The sequence below is a fragment of the Coregonus lavaretus genome (genome assembly GCF_964263955.1).
Source record: "Coregonus lavaretus genome assembly, chromosome: 22".
Taxonomy (NCBI): domain Eukaryota; kingdom Metazoa; phylum Chordata; class Actinopteri; order Salmoniformes; family Salmonidae; genus Coregonus; species Coregonus lavaretus.
In genome coordinates, this window is record NC_140009.1 from 39,385,985 (window position 1) to 39,401,964 (window position 15,980).

Here is a 15,980-nt window from a genome sequence, read left to right on the forward strand (position 1 = left end):
ACCTCTTTTGTTCCTGATACCAGATTTGAATTGACGCGACATTGACACCCCCATATATAGAACATTCTATTGGTTGCAAGAATTTTGTATAATAATTTAAATTGAAAAAGTTTTAAATCCTGTGTCGTTTTGTGTATCAGTTCATAAACCATGTGCCATGGAATCGGTACATCTAAAATCTCCTCCCAACTATTTTGCAACCAACGTGTCAAAAACGAATGTAGACGTTAATAAATTAATTTCTATAGCTTTCAAAATATGTTTTACAATTGAGGTGTGCAAAGATGGCTGCGCGGTGGCTTCAATACACCGCCCCCTGTAAGTAATCAAGCGTTTATACACGTCACTTTCATCAAACCATTTGTCTATAGCAATTTTGATATCAACAAATACGAGCTGGAACGCCCCCACGGACTAACACCGTTGCATTCTGGGACCCGAATTTGGTGTCACGTTTTTTTATCCAGCATGGCAGGAAAACAGAAAAGCAAAAGGTAAATTGCTCACATTTAAATATGCGTACTGATAACGAACACTACTTTTAAATAATAATATAGCTTCTGTATGTATTGTAGCTACATGTGAAGTGTTAGCGTTATGTCGTTCTTCATTTGCCTAGGAATAGTGAAAGCGTGGTTGATAGCTCATTTTAAATAGTCCCTTTCTGGTATGCTGTTTAGTTTGCAAGTTTGTTTTGGAATGGTTTACTGAACTGTCAACTCATCAAATCTAGCAACATAACTAAACTAGCGAGTTAGCTAACTCACTCTCCATAGTCACTGGAGGCTTTTCTTAATATCTGATCTAGCTAACAGTAGCTAATTTGCTAGCTAGCTTTTTAGAGTATAGCTAACGTTAAGTAACTGATATTTGACTTTGTAAATATCTTTGTCTGCTAAATTGGCTGTGCATTGTTTCTATGTTGCAGGAAGTTGGAGGATCTCAGTGTGGACGAGTTTCTGCTATCTGGCTTTGACTCAGCAGGTGAGGCTGATTCTGAGGATGACACTCCCACCCAGTATGGACAGAAGTCGAAGAAGAAGAAAGCAGGGAAATCTGCAGCTCAAGACAAGTAAGTGTCAGTCTCACTTCAATCGGTGTCTCTCCCACAATTACTTTAGTCCTGGTCACCTGGTAAAATGTTGTCTAATACAGGAGTATGACCTGTCGTGCAGGGGTGATGACAGAAAGAAAGGCAAGGCCTCCCAGCACAAGGACTCACTGTCAAGGTTAAAAAGCAAAGATCCAGAGTTCTATAAGTTCTTGCAGCAAAACGACCAGACCCTGCTCAACTTTGACGACACAGACAGCTCTGAGGATGAGGAGGAGAGGAAGTACCACACACTGCCGAAACAACTAGAGGTAGTAGGGCTTTGACTCATTGACTTATGTTTCATGATGTGAAAATGTAATTCAGGTTTATGTCGTTTTCTAACATTATGCAATGGCCGTATCAGTCTCCGGACTTAAACACCATTGAAAACTTGTGGTTTGAATTGAAGAGGGCAGTCCATAAGCGCAGACGAAGGATATCAAGGATCTGGAAATATTATGTATGGATGTACTCCAATCTCATAAAACATTTTAGAAAAAAGGCTCAGGGTGACGTTATCCTTGCCAGGTGAGGTATTATTAAAAGGTATTTAAAATAGGGGTGTCAATAATTTTGACCCCTACCTTTGAGAAAAAAAAGATTACTTGTTAAACAAAATCTTCCTCTGAGCAATTGTATGAGAATAATATAATTTCCAAATGTTTGGAGCATACAATATAGCTCAGTATTTAAAATATTGATTTTAGTCATTTTTGCTCATGTTTATCAAGGGTGTCACTAATTTCGGACCCACTGTATATAGTGAGTTGATGCAAATCCGTTTTCTGTTTCTAATATGTATGCCTATGCTTTATTTAGCCAGAGGATGAAAATGTCACTTAACACCAATTATATATATTTTTGAATTTGACAGGTCCATGGTTTAAGCCAGCTCGTCTTCAGTTATTTGTGTCCCTTGGCATGGACTGTTTTTCGCATTGCCTGTATGCCCTTAACATTCTTCAGAATCATGTTAACTTGAATCTTATGTGTGACCCTAGGAGGCCAGCTCTGATGATGAGGAGGAACAAGGAGAGTCCGCCAAGAAATCCAAGAAGGCAGCGGAGGTTATCAAAGTCACAGAGAAAATGGTTGATGAGTGGAGAGCTGCAATCAAGGTAACGCTTATCTACAGACTATCCACCTAGCATAGACCTCCACCTTTTTTCTCTACCAGACTTTAGGTGTAGTAATGAAAACAGACACGCAACCACACTGATGCAGGTTGCATGATGGTCCTTATCACTAGCCAACTTTTAGAGATTTTTTTTCTCCATGATAGAATGGTACTTTATTTGTCCCATCTTCCATCAATCAAACATCTGGGCTACCTACCTGTAGCATAACATATTGTAAACATAATGTAATATGAAGTGAAGGTGCTTCTTCTTGGGTGTTAAGAGTTGTAGCATGCGTATACTGTACCACAATACCAGGGCTTTTGCCCTTCATTCTCATCATTAGGTGGGTCTATTTTTCCCCTCCCCTCCATGTCTTTGTCTTTAGGATGAGCCTACCCCTCGCATCTTCAGAGAGGTCACACAGGCCTTCAAGGCTGCCGTGGCGACCACCAAAGGAGAGGGGGGAGATCCGTGTCGATACAAAGTGGCCGACAGTTCAGGTAGGGAACTTAACCCATGAGTGTGCATGATCCCCTCTTTAGTAGCATCAACAACATTTTGGCCTGTACACATCCAAGGACAATGATATAGTTTAGTGTGTGTGTGTCTATTTCTTTGTTTTCTTTCCAACAGTGTTCAACGCCTTGGTCCTTTTCTGTATCCGAGACGTATATGTGGCTCTGCAGAGGATGCTGAACCTAAAGCCAGATAAAGATCAGAAGAAGTAAAAACGAGTGCCTTGTCTCATGTCTTAACATTAGCTTCAACCATTTTCCAAGCACTTCATTTTGAGTACAAAAAAAATGCCAAACAGATTAACCAATGAGCCAATGTATTTGTCTGTCAAGATTGACAAAAAGCTAAGGTTTGTCCCTCCATCTTTCTTCTGTAATCTTGTCATCTTCAGGCCAGTGCTTCCATCATCCAGTCCCAAATGGCAGAAGAACCAGGTGGACATTAGGATGTACCTCAGCGGCATCGTTCAGGTTTGTCCCGCTCTTGGTTTCATCTTCCAGCCCGTTTTCCCCTCCCCCTTGTCTGAATTGACACTGATACCTCTCCCTCTTCCCCACTTTCCTATCTTGCATATGTAGTTATTTGTATGTACTCTTGTTTTTTAAAATCTTCTACCTTTTTACTATTGAGCTCTTGTTGAAGAGAAATTCCAATGTATGTACCTGTACTTGGCAAATAAATGAAACTTGAACTCTCCATCTACAGCTCCTGTCCTGTCTCACCGAAGCCACAGTCATCAGCGCGGTCCTGAGGCACGCCAACCAGCTGGTGCCCTACTACCTGTGTAACCCCAAACAGTGTCGCCACCTGCTCAAGGTGCGCTCCGGTTACCACAGCGCCACCTATATGTAGGGTGGAGAACCCGCACGCAGATCATCGGAGAAATTGGGCAAATGTTTCAGTAATGTATAGCCCTAGCAGTTATGGTTTAGTTCTGGGAATGTCAGTTGAGTATATAAAGGGTGTCATTAGTGGTCAAAATAACTTTAACTCCATCTTGTCATTTTTACATTAATAGAAATTTGTAATTCATGATGTTCATGAATGGTCAAACATGACAATTTTTTGCCATTACTGGAAAAGTCTTACATTTGGAGATACCAGCTAGGTTTTCCTCTGACAGCAATACCATGCTCTGGACTGGTAACATTTGTATTTCCTCCACTCCAAAGCTAGCTCTCACATGCCACCTGTCTGTCTCTAGCAACTGATCAAGCAGTGGAGCACCGGGGAGGAGACCAGCCGCGTGCTGGCTTTTCTGGCCCTCAACAAGATCTGCCGACACAAGCAAGACACCTTTCTCAACCCCATCCTCAAGGTATGTCCTCTTACATCAGTTTCTCTCTCTTTTCCATCCTCTGGGGAGGTGAGACCATCACGTTTGTGAAATATACTTCATTCATTTGGCCCAGGGTAGTAAATATTGTTTATAGTTAGTATGTTTAAAATGTATACACATCTTGGTTAAAAGTGCCAAGAAAATATAGCTAACCACTTAGTGGGAAAGGTGTCTGCATATGCAACTACCTGAAATGTGGCACGTAACTTTACAAAGTTGAAAGGGTAAAGTTGCCTGCACAATGTTAGAACTCCCAAAATCAACATCTACCATTTTAAACCCTCTAATCTTTCATTTTCCCCACAGCAAATGTACATCTCGTATGTGCAGAACTGCAAGTTCACGTCACCCACCGTGCTGCCCATGATCAACTTCATGCAGCGGACGCTGACGGAGATGTACTCGCTAGACACACAGGCCTCCTACCAGCACGGCTTCATCTACATCCGCCAGCTGGCCATACACCTGAGGAACGCCATGACCATGAAAAAAAAGGTTAGCCGTTATTTAGTTAGCAGGCTAATACAGCCGCTAACGCGCCACACATCATCCAGGGCCCATGAGCAGTGGTCAAGAATAAAATAGTGACCTTGTCTCCAATGTTAGAATAGCGCTTTGACCACACTATTAATAATAAACCTTAAAATATAAATAATGTTATTGGGTCGTTCCACGTCAATTCAGCAAGCCATGACAACCACCATCTCAGGAAAAACTGTTCTGAAATAGTTTCTGTAGTTGGATAGAGATAAGACTAGCATTCCTGCAACATTATTTTGTTGAAATATCTGATGTTGGGTACTATATCTATTGAATATTATATGAATCCTATAAATTAAATTGGGTGCAACCAATTGGATTCATTTCTTACAGATCAAATTATTTTTCTACAAAATAATGTTATAGGAATGCATATCTGCTCTGTTTATAACTACAGAAAACATTTCAGAGTATTTCTGAGAAGGTGAGGTTCAAGATCCTCTTTTTTGATTCTATTGGACGTGGAACGACTTTATTACTGCTATTATCATTATGTGTACTTCCTGGTGTCCTATGACATCACTCCTGCTGCCTGATCCTTGTTTCCATCATCAAGGGCCTGTATTCACAAAGCATCTCAGAGTAGGATTGCTGATCTATGATCAGGTCAACCCCTCTTACTCATTTATGATTTCAAAGGCAAATCTGAACCTAGATCAGCACTAGCCTTTCCTGTGGGGACCTAAGAACATGGGACAGTAACTGTTTCATTGAAGGAAGATCAAAGATAAAAGTACAATCTTAAAATCCCTCCCTCCCAACCCCAACTTCTCTCCTTACCCAATACCATCCATCAGATGTAGGATTACAGAAATACAAGTCACAGCAAGGTCATGCAACAATAACAATGCAAAAGACTAGTCATGATAATTCTTTCACATTTTATTATGTAAATGTTTCAGAGGAACAATTGGAGCTCAGAGTATCCTTTGTCTAGATATCATATTGGCTCAATACAGCGTTTGTGGTGTTCCCCTCACATAAGGTAGAGCAGGAAACCACTGAAAATGTGGTGGTAAATGCTACCTTCATAGCACTTGGAGCCAGGGGGGAGGCACATGTAAACCAAGTCTCCCTCTTCCAGCTCTAGAGTCACTCCATTGGATACATTCTCTTGGTGTCCATGACACTTCCACTGTTGACGCCACATTATACCCTGGTCATTTTTTTAACAAGCGTACAGTCACCCACCGGGATGAACTGTTACTCCCTGCACTGAATCTGAAGAAGACTTCTTTCACCGGTAGTTGTGAAGACACCCGCATCAGAGGAAAAGCAGGGAGAAATCAACACCGTCTGGCTCTCATAGACACTGGAGCAGCGTGTTAGTGATGCTGGCCCCCTGTGGACATGGCTTTATATGTAGATTGGTGTGCAAGTAGTACCTGAAATTGGGATGTAGGCTTTGGTGATGTTTGTGAAGACTGGTCTAGACCACAGTGGTGTCACTATTGAAGGGTCCAACCGAACTACTTAAAGCAGCAGTGAATGTAAACTTTGGCCCGTCTGTGAACACAGGGGAACAACACAGATACTCATAGAGTATATTGCTTACTGTATATGCCTTACCACTAAGACTAAAATATTCTGAAACATATAGAGCACTTTTTTAAATATATGCTACATTGGGGAAAATAAAATAATATGATCCCAGTTTTCTAAAGGTCTGCATCAGTGGCTTGTAGGCTATGCGTGGAAGCCAGGAGATTCTAAACGTGTTTGTTAATTAACGGTAAATTACCGTGAAACCGGCAGTTATTTGCTTGACAATCACCAGCTGACAATTTCATGACCGCCAAAGCCCTATTTGTGCGTATGGAAAATGTCTGGGATGATTTATTTCAGCTCATGAAACATGGGACTAACACTTCACATGTTGCGTTTATAGTTTTGGTCTTTAGAGTAACTTGTATTTTTAACAAGATACGTTTTGATGCGTCCTTTGCCCCATCTCTGCAAGTAATGTGTGGTCACTTTCTACTTGGAACATCCTACATTTCTAATAATACGTCTGATAAATCCATTTAATATAGCCTACACCATCACAATAAATCCATTCTTTATTTTAGACGGGTCTAAAGAAACATGATACGAAGAAAATGTAGTCTATTTCAGAAAAACAGAATAGCATACTCTGAGTTGTCCTTATATTAGGCCCTGATCTGGCTATGCAATATGGCTGTGGGCTACACTAGTTCATTTTGCAGACAAGATTTGCTTAGAATTCCGTGGCATTATTTTTTATTATTTTATAGTATGAAGAATACAATTAAACATAGCTGAATAAAATAGAGGATATTTTCACCAAACCAAGGAAGTGCGCACATGCGGCTATTCTGTGTTGTGGTTAACAAAGAAACAGGTCCTCCTATATGCTTCATTTGGTTATTTATGCAACTTTAGTTGTGATACAAAGGTTGGGCTATATGTTTAGATTTTTAATACATTCTAAGGCATGATGCGACCTAATGATGATTTGAAAAAAGTCGCATGAAAGGCATGATCACTGCATTGTTTTTTGCGCAGGCTGTACACACTTCATCACTCTTATTCACAATTTGACAAGCACTTGATAATATTCTCACCAGGCCTCGAATTTCCCAGCGGCATCCCCCTTGTGTGGCTGTAATACCCCCTAAAAATCCATGCCTTTTGTGGCAAAATATATAATATAATGATAATTCCTTTCTCCTGGCTGCCGTGCTCCGAAGCACTTCTCACTCACATGGCTCTCTCAGATATCTAAATTCTTATTAGCCAATGCCCGTCACGTGATCGGGTCCTTCTCACAGGCATGTAGGCTAAAAGTGAAGACCGACACATCGGGGACGCGCTCTTATCGAATTGCAAGGCACATATTGAAGATGTTAGAAGCACTGTCGACATTTAGCCTACTTTTCGTCAGCCAACAAGATGAGTAAGCCTAACGACCAGCAAACGCACTAGCCTATGTCAATCTACTATGCCCAATAGTACAAAAGTTGACATGTTCTATTGGTCAACTTGTCCTTCTGTGCAATAAATAAATATTCCAAACATACTCTGGGACAGAAGTAATACAACCACTCGGATCAAAAAAACCTTGTAAAAGCAATGAGGCTGATGGAACAGATCAGAACGTTTAGTTTAAAATGTTGATAAACTATTAGGCTATTTCTTCACATTATAAGCGCAGCAATGCATACACGGCAGTAGGCTATAAGTGCAAATGCTCAAATCAATTAGCAGGAAAACACTGTTCTCAAGTGACTGCAATGGTGAAAATGATCTTCCTCAAACTTGAAACTCGCGCGCCGCCTATGTATGCCAGTTAGGCTCTACACTGTTTGTAAAGCGGATGAATGTGCTTAATTTTAAGAAGTTATTTGGCCACTTTTTAGTTGTGATACAAACCTTATCAAAACATATAGGCCTATGGGCTAGGCTACATGAGGTGTGCTACTATGATTTGAAAAAGTAGCAAAAAAAAGGCTTGCGCTGTTTCTTGCCGTACTGCACACACTGGGCATCATTCACAAGTGATAGGCTAATAGTCACCCATCAGACTATTCTTAATTTAATGTTGTCTTTACATATACTAAATAATATGTGTGAAATTAGTTTTGATTTAGAATGGACCATTATCATGCACCTGTCGGAACAGGGGCAGGGTAAAAAATAGACAACATCTATGCACTTAAATAGCGAATGGAGGACGTTTTTCCGTGGTTCATTTTCATGCCAGTCATGTAGGCTATACTCCTGTTGTAAAGCGAAGCAATGTGCTTAATATTAGGATAGTTGATCAATATAGTAGGCCTAGCCTATAGAAAGCTGATGGGATCCTCTTTTTAATAGAGGCCATCAACTGTTTTCTCAGGCAATTGCATAGCCTATAGAAATGTTGCGTAACATGAGCTCATGGGCTCTCATGAAGTGTTTGATTAGATTTTTGATTTAATTTGCATTGATGTCAGTGATTAGAGGGACAATAGAGTGCTGAGTACCAGGCAGTTAGCAAGTTTGGTAGGCTAGTAATGACCATCAGCAGTATCAGAGCTTGGAGAAGACTAGTTACCGTGACTAAACGGTCACGTGAAATTTGACTGCGGTCATGACTCCTGACCGCCGGTCTGGCGGTAATACGGTCAACGTAACAGCCCTACGCACAAAAAGCAAACATTTTGTGCACAAATTTGTTTACATTGCTGTTAGTGAGCATTTCTCCTTTGCCAAGATAATCCATCCACCTGACAGGTGTGGCATATCAAGAAGCTGATTTAAACAGCATGATCATTACACAGGTGCACCTTGTGCTGGGTACAATAAAAGGCCACTCTAATATGTGCAATTTTGTCACACAACACAATGCCACAGATGTCTCAAGTTTTGAGGGAGCGCGCAATTGGCATGCTGACTGCAGGAATGTCCACCAGAGCTGTTACCAAATAATTGAATGTTAATTTCTCTACCATAAGCCAATTTGGAGAATTTGGCAGTATGTCCAACCGGCCTCACAACCGCAGACCACATGTAACCACACCAGCCCAGGACCTCCACATCCGACTTCTTCACTTGCCGGATGGTCTTAGACGAGCTGTGGGTTTGCACAACCAAATAATTTCTGCACAAACTGTCAGAAACTGTGTCAGGAAAGCTCATCTGCGTGCTCGTCATCCTCACCAGGGTCTTGACCTGACTGTAGTTTGGGGCCGTAACCGACTTCAGTGGGCAGATGGCCACTGGCACGCTGGATGAATCCCGGTATGGTGTTGTGTGGGCGAGTGGTTTGCTGATATCAACGTTGTGAACAGAGTGCGCCATGGTGGCGGTGGGTTTATTGTATGGGCAGGCATAAGCTACGGACAACAAACACAATTGCATTTTATCGATGGAAATTTGAATACTCAGAGATACCGTGACGAGATCCTGACGCCCATTGTCATGCCATTCATCTGCCAACATCACCTCCTGTTTCAGCATGATAATGCACAGCCCCATGTTGCAAGGATCTGTACATAATTTCTGGAAGCTGAAAATGTCCCAGTTATTCCATGGCCTGCATACTCACCAGACATGTCACCCATTGAGCAAGTTTGGGATGCTCTGGTTCGATGTGTACGACAGCGTGTTCCAGTTCCCACCAATATCCAACAACTTCGCACAGCCATTTAAGAGGAGTGGGACAATATTCCACAAGCCACAATCAACAGCTTGATCAAGATGTCGTGGTGCATGTGGCAAAAGGTGGTCACACCAGATACTGACTGGTTTTCTGATCCACACCCCTACCAACAGATGCATATCTGTATTCCCAGTCATGTGAAATCCATAGATTAGGGCCTAATTTATTTATTTCAATTGACTGATTTCCTTATGTGAACTGAAATTGTTGCAAATATGTCCGCATGCTTCCCAACCGAAACAGTTCGGTAGAGTTTGTTCATATATTATGTCGACATTTTGTGACGTTGTTCGTTTTGGACTTCATTTTGGGCACAATTTTTTCTGGATGCAAGCCAAAGCTCGGAGCCGAAGTCTACGCCCTTCCGTTGGTGATTGGTCAACAGTAGAGATTCTTCAATAAAGTCTGTCATTCAATGAGAGATGACTCGTTTTCATGCAAATTTTTCATTGGAAAATACTGCACCAAACATCTTAGTTAGATGTAAAATTGAGGGACTAAGAACTCTTCGGCAAAAACAAAAGAATTTATGAAATTTCTTGACTTGTCTAAGATTAATTCTGACTATTTTGAGGAAGTGTATACTGGCTACGGCATCTCAAAATGGACAAACAGTACTATTGCCGCGTTTTTCTCGTTTTTCAAGTAAAGGCCTTTTTTTTTTTTTTTTTTTTTTTACCCCCCACACCCCCACCCCCTTCTCCCAAATTTCGTGACATCCAGTTGCAATCCCATTTCGATCTTGTCTCATCGCTGCAACTCCCCAACGGGCTCGGGGAAGATCGAGCCATGCGTCCTCCGAAACAGGCAGCAGCCAAGATTCCACACGAGCCTTTGCGCACAGCTCCCGGGGAGGAGAAACTCCCAGGTGGGCAGATGCACTCGGAACAGAACTCATAACACCTGTTTCAGCTGCAAGTAACAGGTTTGTGGGAAGAGTAGAAATTAAGTGAAAGTGACAAAGATTTGTGGTGATTGTTAGGAAAAGGGTCGAGTCATGCGTTCTCCAAAACATTACCTTCTTAACACCCGCCCGCTTAACCCGGAAGCACCAACGTGTCGGAGGAAACACTGTTCAACTGACGACCGAATTCAGCCTGCAGGCGCCCGGCCCGCCACTAAGAGTCGCTAAAGCTCCTTGTGGCCAAACCCTCCCCTAACCCGGCCAAACCCTTTCCTAAACCAGATGACGCGGGGCCAATTGTGCGCCGCCCTATGGGACTCCCGGTTGTGACACAGCCTGGGATTGAACCCGGGTCTGTAGTTACTCCTCAAGCACTGCGATGCAGTGCCTTATACCGCTGCACCACTCGGGAGGCCAAGCAAAGGTCTTTTAAGGGAGTATCCGAGCACACTCGCTGGATTCGGCTAGCCGAAGCATGCTGACGCCTGAAGTCACTCTGGATAAGAGTCTCTGCTAAATGTCCAAAATGTAAAACTGAAAAAGTGCAAAGCACACTGTATTATTGCCTTTGTTTCAGGGGCGGAGCTAATTAGAATAATACCCATCATGCTTTGCAAGTGTTCATTTTTATATTTACATTTTGGTCATTTAGCAGACACTCTTATCACACCGTAATGCCGTCTAACTTATGATACCACAGTGGCGCAGTGGTCTAAGGCGCTGCATCGCAGTGCTAGCTGTGCCACTAGAGATCCTGGTTAGAGTCCAGGCTCTGTCGCAGCCGGCCGCGACCGGGAGACCCATGGGCGGTGCACAATTGGTCCAGCGTCGTCCAAGGTAGGGGAGGGTTTGGCCGGCAGGGATGTGGGTTCGTTTCCCACGGGGGGGCCAGTATGAAAAATAAATAAATAAATAAAAATACATGTATGCATTCACTAACTGTAAGTCGCTCTGGATAAGAGCGTCTGCTAAATGACTAAAATGTAAATGTAAATACCAATGCAGGGTGAAAGGGGCCAAATTGTTGTGAACCGCTATTTAAACAATTATTTTGAAATGACAAATTACAGGTCTCGAAAGTTTTTGAAATATTTAAATTACATGTAACAGAAATACTGCCCATCTCTGATTACAATGATAATATGTGATTAAATGACAGTTAGTTAAAATGTTAGTGATTAGATTACTAGGATTTCAATAACTGTGTTTCTCTTCAGCTCCTCCACCTGGCTCTGTCTGTCACTCTGGCCCCAATGAAAGACAGTTCTGCTGCTTGGCCTGGAAGGAAAGGACAAATGGATAAAATATTAAGTAAAAATCACCCAAAATACTCTGGCCTTCATTGCTAGAATATCATGTCAAGAAATACAAACAAACTGATGATTTCAATTCGCTGCTGTTTTCTTGACTATAGTACAATATTTTGTATCTGTGTTTGATACATTGGTCTTTAGAGTATGTTGAATTTGTAACAAGATACATTTTGATGTATATTTTGCTCATCTCTGTATGTCATGTGTTGTTGATGTTCGACAACTCACTCGCGTCGTGTGTGGTGAGGACTACAGACTACAAAGGCAAATCCAGCTGTGCGGTGCCCACCGAAGCCTCCCAGACAAGCTTAACACATGCTATGCTCGCTTTGAGGCAGACAATACCGAGCCATCCAGGAAGACTCTGTTCTCACCAGGAAGACTCCAGGTGATTTCGCTCTCCGAGGCTGGCGGGCATCTTCTGACATTTTCAACCTGTCCCTCTCCCAGGCTGTAGTCCCCACCTGCTTTAAGGAGACCACCATCGTCCCAGTGCCCAAGAAAAACAAGGTGACATGCCCAAATGACTATCGCCCCGTCGTGCTCAACTTGGTCATTATGAAGTGCTTCGAGTGGCTCATCATGGCCCACATGAAGGCCAGCATGACAGGCACACTGGACCCACTCCAATTTGCCTACCATTTCAACAGATCCACGGAAGATGCCATTTCCATCACTATTCACACGGCCATAACACATCTGGACAAGAGGAACACCTATGTGAGAATGCTGTTTATTGACTACAGTTATTGTTCCCTCCAAGCTCGACACCAAACTCAGAGCCCTGGAACTGGACACCACCCTCTGCAACTGGATCCTGGTGTGTCCTCAGTCCTCTGCTGTACTCCCTGTTCACCCACGACTGTGTGGCTTTGCACGACATCAACTCCATCAAGTTTGCTGACGACACCACGGTTGTAGGGCTGATCACCAACAATGACGAGCCCGCCTATAGGGAGGAGGTAATTGAACTGGCATTGTGGTGTCATGACAACAACTTCTCCCTCAAAGTCAGTAAAACAAAGGAGTTGATTGTTGACTTCAGGAAGCAGAGGGGGAACATGCCACGACCCACATCAACAGGACAGCAAAAGTAAAAGTCCCTAGTTTTAAGTTCCTCTGTGTCCACATCACCGAGGACTTGTCATGGATCAACAACACCACCACTCTTGTCAAGAGGGCACAACAGCGTCTCTGCCCCATGTCTCTCACCCTGGGTCCTCTCCAAATACTATCACTGCACCAAGGAGAGCATCCTGACCGGTTGCATCATGGCCTGGTACGGGAATTGCTCCCTCCCTGACCGCAAGGCCCCCCCAGCGGGTGGTGAAGATGGCCCTGTACATCACTGGGACCGTGCGCCCACCCATCCAGGACATCTACTCAAAAAGGTGCCTCAGGAAGGCACGCAGCATCATCAAGGACCCCACACAACCCAGCCACGAGCTGTTCTCTCCCTTACTGTCGGGCATATGGTATCGGAGAATGAGGTCTGATGCTCAGAGACAGTTTCTATCTACAAGCCATCAGACTGCTGAACACTTTAACTGGACTGACCACCTGCTCTGATTCTCAGCGCCTTAGCACACACACACACACACACACACACATTCCATTCATGCTACACACACATAACAGCTGCTGCTACCAGACTCTTATTATACTGAGCAATTTACCCTTCCCCAATACACGTGTAAATATTGGACAATTAATTGTGCCTTCCTGTATTATACTTATTCTAGAATGTATTATTCTATTCTACTGCCATTTATTTTATGTTTGAATTATCTTTCAATATTTCTTATTGTTGCATTGTCGAGAAGGAACCTGCGAGGTAAGCATTTCGTTGGATGTTGTATACCATGCGTATCCCGTACATACGACTAATAAAACTTGAAACTGAACGGTAGTAAGTAAATGAGATGTAGCTGCATCACTGTAGCTGAGTTCTGTCTCCAGTTCCTCCACCTTGTTCTTGTGGAACTGCAGTTCAGTGACACTCAGCTCCACTGTCAGAACATCAACCTGGCAGTCACTCAGGCCACCATGTAGGTCTGGGCGATATACCGTATTTTATTATAAACCGGTATTGATGCACCGACCTGTTTTGGGTTTTTACTTTACATAACAGTATTTCAATGTTTGGTTTGTTAATTGTGTTACGCCACTCCGCCGCGTGTAATAATGTCAGTTTTTATAGTTTGCTACTTGAGTTGTCTCTCTCCTTCCACACACCAAGCCCCGCCTCCTGTCAGTTTTTGCGCTACCACGAGTCACAACAACCACTCGCAGAGACAGTCTGCATGGTCAATGCCGCAGATGTTGGTGACGATGCTGCTTTCCACTTTGATTCTTTAATATAAATCCACAATCGTTCTATAATCGCACTTAGTTCGTGTATTTTACTGTCTGCAAACAGCAAGTTGTGGCTAAAATAAATTGTGTTAGCCGCTAATGCTAATCGCTAGCTAAATGTAGTTAGTAAGCGCAAACGTAGCTAGCTGTCCCATACAGCCTGATACCAGTGCTGATTTGTATTTTAGCTATGTCAAACCTACAGTTAAGTGAAAACATTTAATGTAACATTAATTAGGGTCTACTGGGAAAAACTTACCAACACTTTGGTTCCTACCCTGTCACAAAAACCCCTCCCTGGCATTTTCATTAGTTGTCATGTCAAACAACACTGTATTCAAAGTGCCCACTATATTACAACTTTTGGTGGAAGCTTTATTGAACAGTATAACACAATCACAATGGATAAAGCCTAATTAAAAATGCTTAGAATGTATTGCCACCCTAGGGCCATGCCCTACTCATAAAGCACGTTTTAGAACTTTTATTATTCAAAAACCACAAATATCATCCAAAAATATTGTGGTATGATATTTTGGCAATATTGCCTGGTCCTACCCCCATGTTCCTCAGCTCCACTCTCTCTTCCACCACCATGTCTCTCAGCTCCTTCAGCTCAGTCCAGATGTCAGGCTGGTTGGTAAACTGTTCAACATCACTCTCCCTGCTCGCTCTCCCTTCACTGTGACCCTGTTGAGTGATGTCATTCTCTCTCACCCTGGCACTCTCTCCCTGAACCCATGCTGCAGACAGAGAGAACAGCAACACCAGCAGAGCTACAGCACCCTCCATTCTATACAATGCCTCTTCAGAGCTAAATCAATCTACTGAGCTCAGTCCCCATGTCTTTTTACACTGGTCTTGGTGAACCAATACATGGGAACTTGAAAAGGTGGCATCAGTGGAACATACACTACATGACCAAAAGTATGTGGAAACCTGCTTGTCGAACATTTCATTCCAATATCATGGCTGTTAATATGGAGTTAGTTCATCCTTTGCTGCTATATAACAGCCTCCACTCTTCTAGGAAGCCTTTCCACTAGATGTTGGAACATTGCTGCGGGTACTTGCTTCCATTCAGCCACAAAAGCATTTGTGAGGTTGGGCACTGATGTTGGGCGATTAGGCCTGGCTTGCAGTCGGCGATCCAATTCATCCCAAAGGTGTTCGATGGGGTTGAGGTCAGGGCTCTGTGCATGCCAGTCAAGTTCTTCCACATCGATCTCGACAAACCATTTATGTATGGACCTCACTTTGTGCACAGGGGTTTTCATGCTGAAACAGGAAAGGGCCTTCCCCAAACTGTTGCCACAAAGTTGGAAGCACAGAATCGTCTAGAATGTCATTGTATGCTGTAGTGTTAAGATTTACCTTCACTGGAACTCAGGGGCCTAGCTCGAACCATGAAAAACAGCCCCAAACCATTGTTGCTCCTCCACCAAACTTTACAGTTGGCACTATGCAGGTAGCGTTCTCCTGGCATCCGCCAAACCCAGATTCATGCGTCGGACTGCCAGATGGTGAAGCATGATTCATCACTCCAGAGAACGCGTTTCCACTGCTCCATAGTCCAATAGTGGTGGGCTTTACACCACTCTAGCCGACGCTTGGCATTGCGCATGGTGATCTTAG

The 15,980-nt window shown here is 43.0% G+C and overlaps 1 protein-coding gene across 2 annotated transcripts in view; it reads left to right on the forward strand.

Moving 5' to 3' along the window:
• The first annotated feature begins 428 nt into the window (after positions 1 to 428).
• LOC311149647 (nucleolar complex protein 2 homolog) overlaps positions 429 to 15,980 on the forward strand; it is a 51,896-nt gene continuing 36,344 nt past the window's right edge. Inside the window, exons 1-10 of one of the 2 annotated variants that reach the window (XM_084186843.1) lie at positions 429 to 494; positions 929 to 1,072; positions 1,176 to 1,362; positions 2,095 to 2,211; positions 2,600 to 2,714; positions 2,848 to 2,938; positions 3,122 to 3,200; positions 3,436 to 3,546; positions 3,935 to 4,048; positions 4,376 to 4,564. In XM_084186843.1, the coding sequence (XP_084042969.1) occupies positions 469 to 494; positions 929 to 1,072; positions 1,176 to 1,362; positions 2,095 to 2,211; positions 2,600 to 2,714; positions 2,848 to 2,938; positions 3,122 to 3,200; positions 3,436 to 3,546; positions 3,935 to 4,048; positions 4,376 to 4,564 (1,173 nt within the window). In that variant the 5' untranslated portion in view covers positions 429 to 468. Of the gene's footprint in view, positions 495 to 928; positions 1,073 to 1,155; positions 1,363 to 2,094; positions 2,212 to 2,599; positions 2,715 to 2,847; positions 2,939 to 3,121; positions 3,201 to 3,435; positions 3,547 to 3,934; positions 4,049 to 4,375; positions 4,565 to 15,980 lie in introns of both variants that reach the window. The other variant, XM_084186844.1, reaches the window with a different exon arrangement.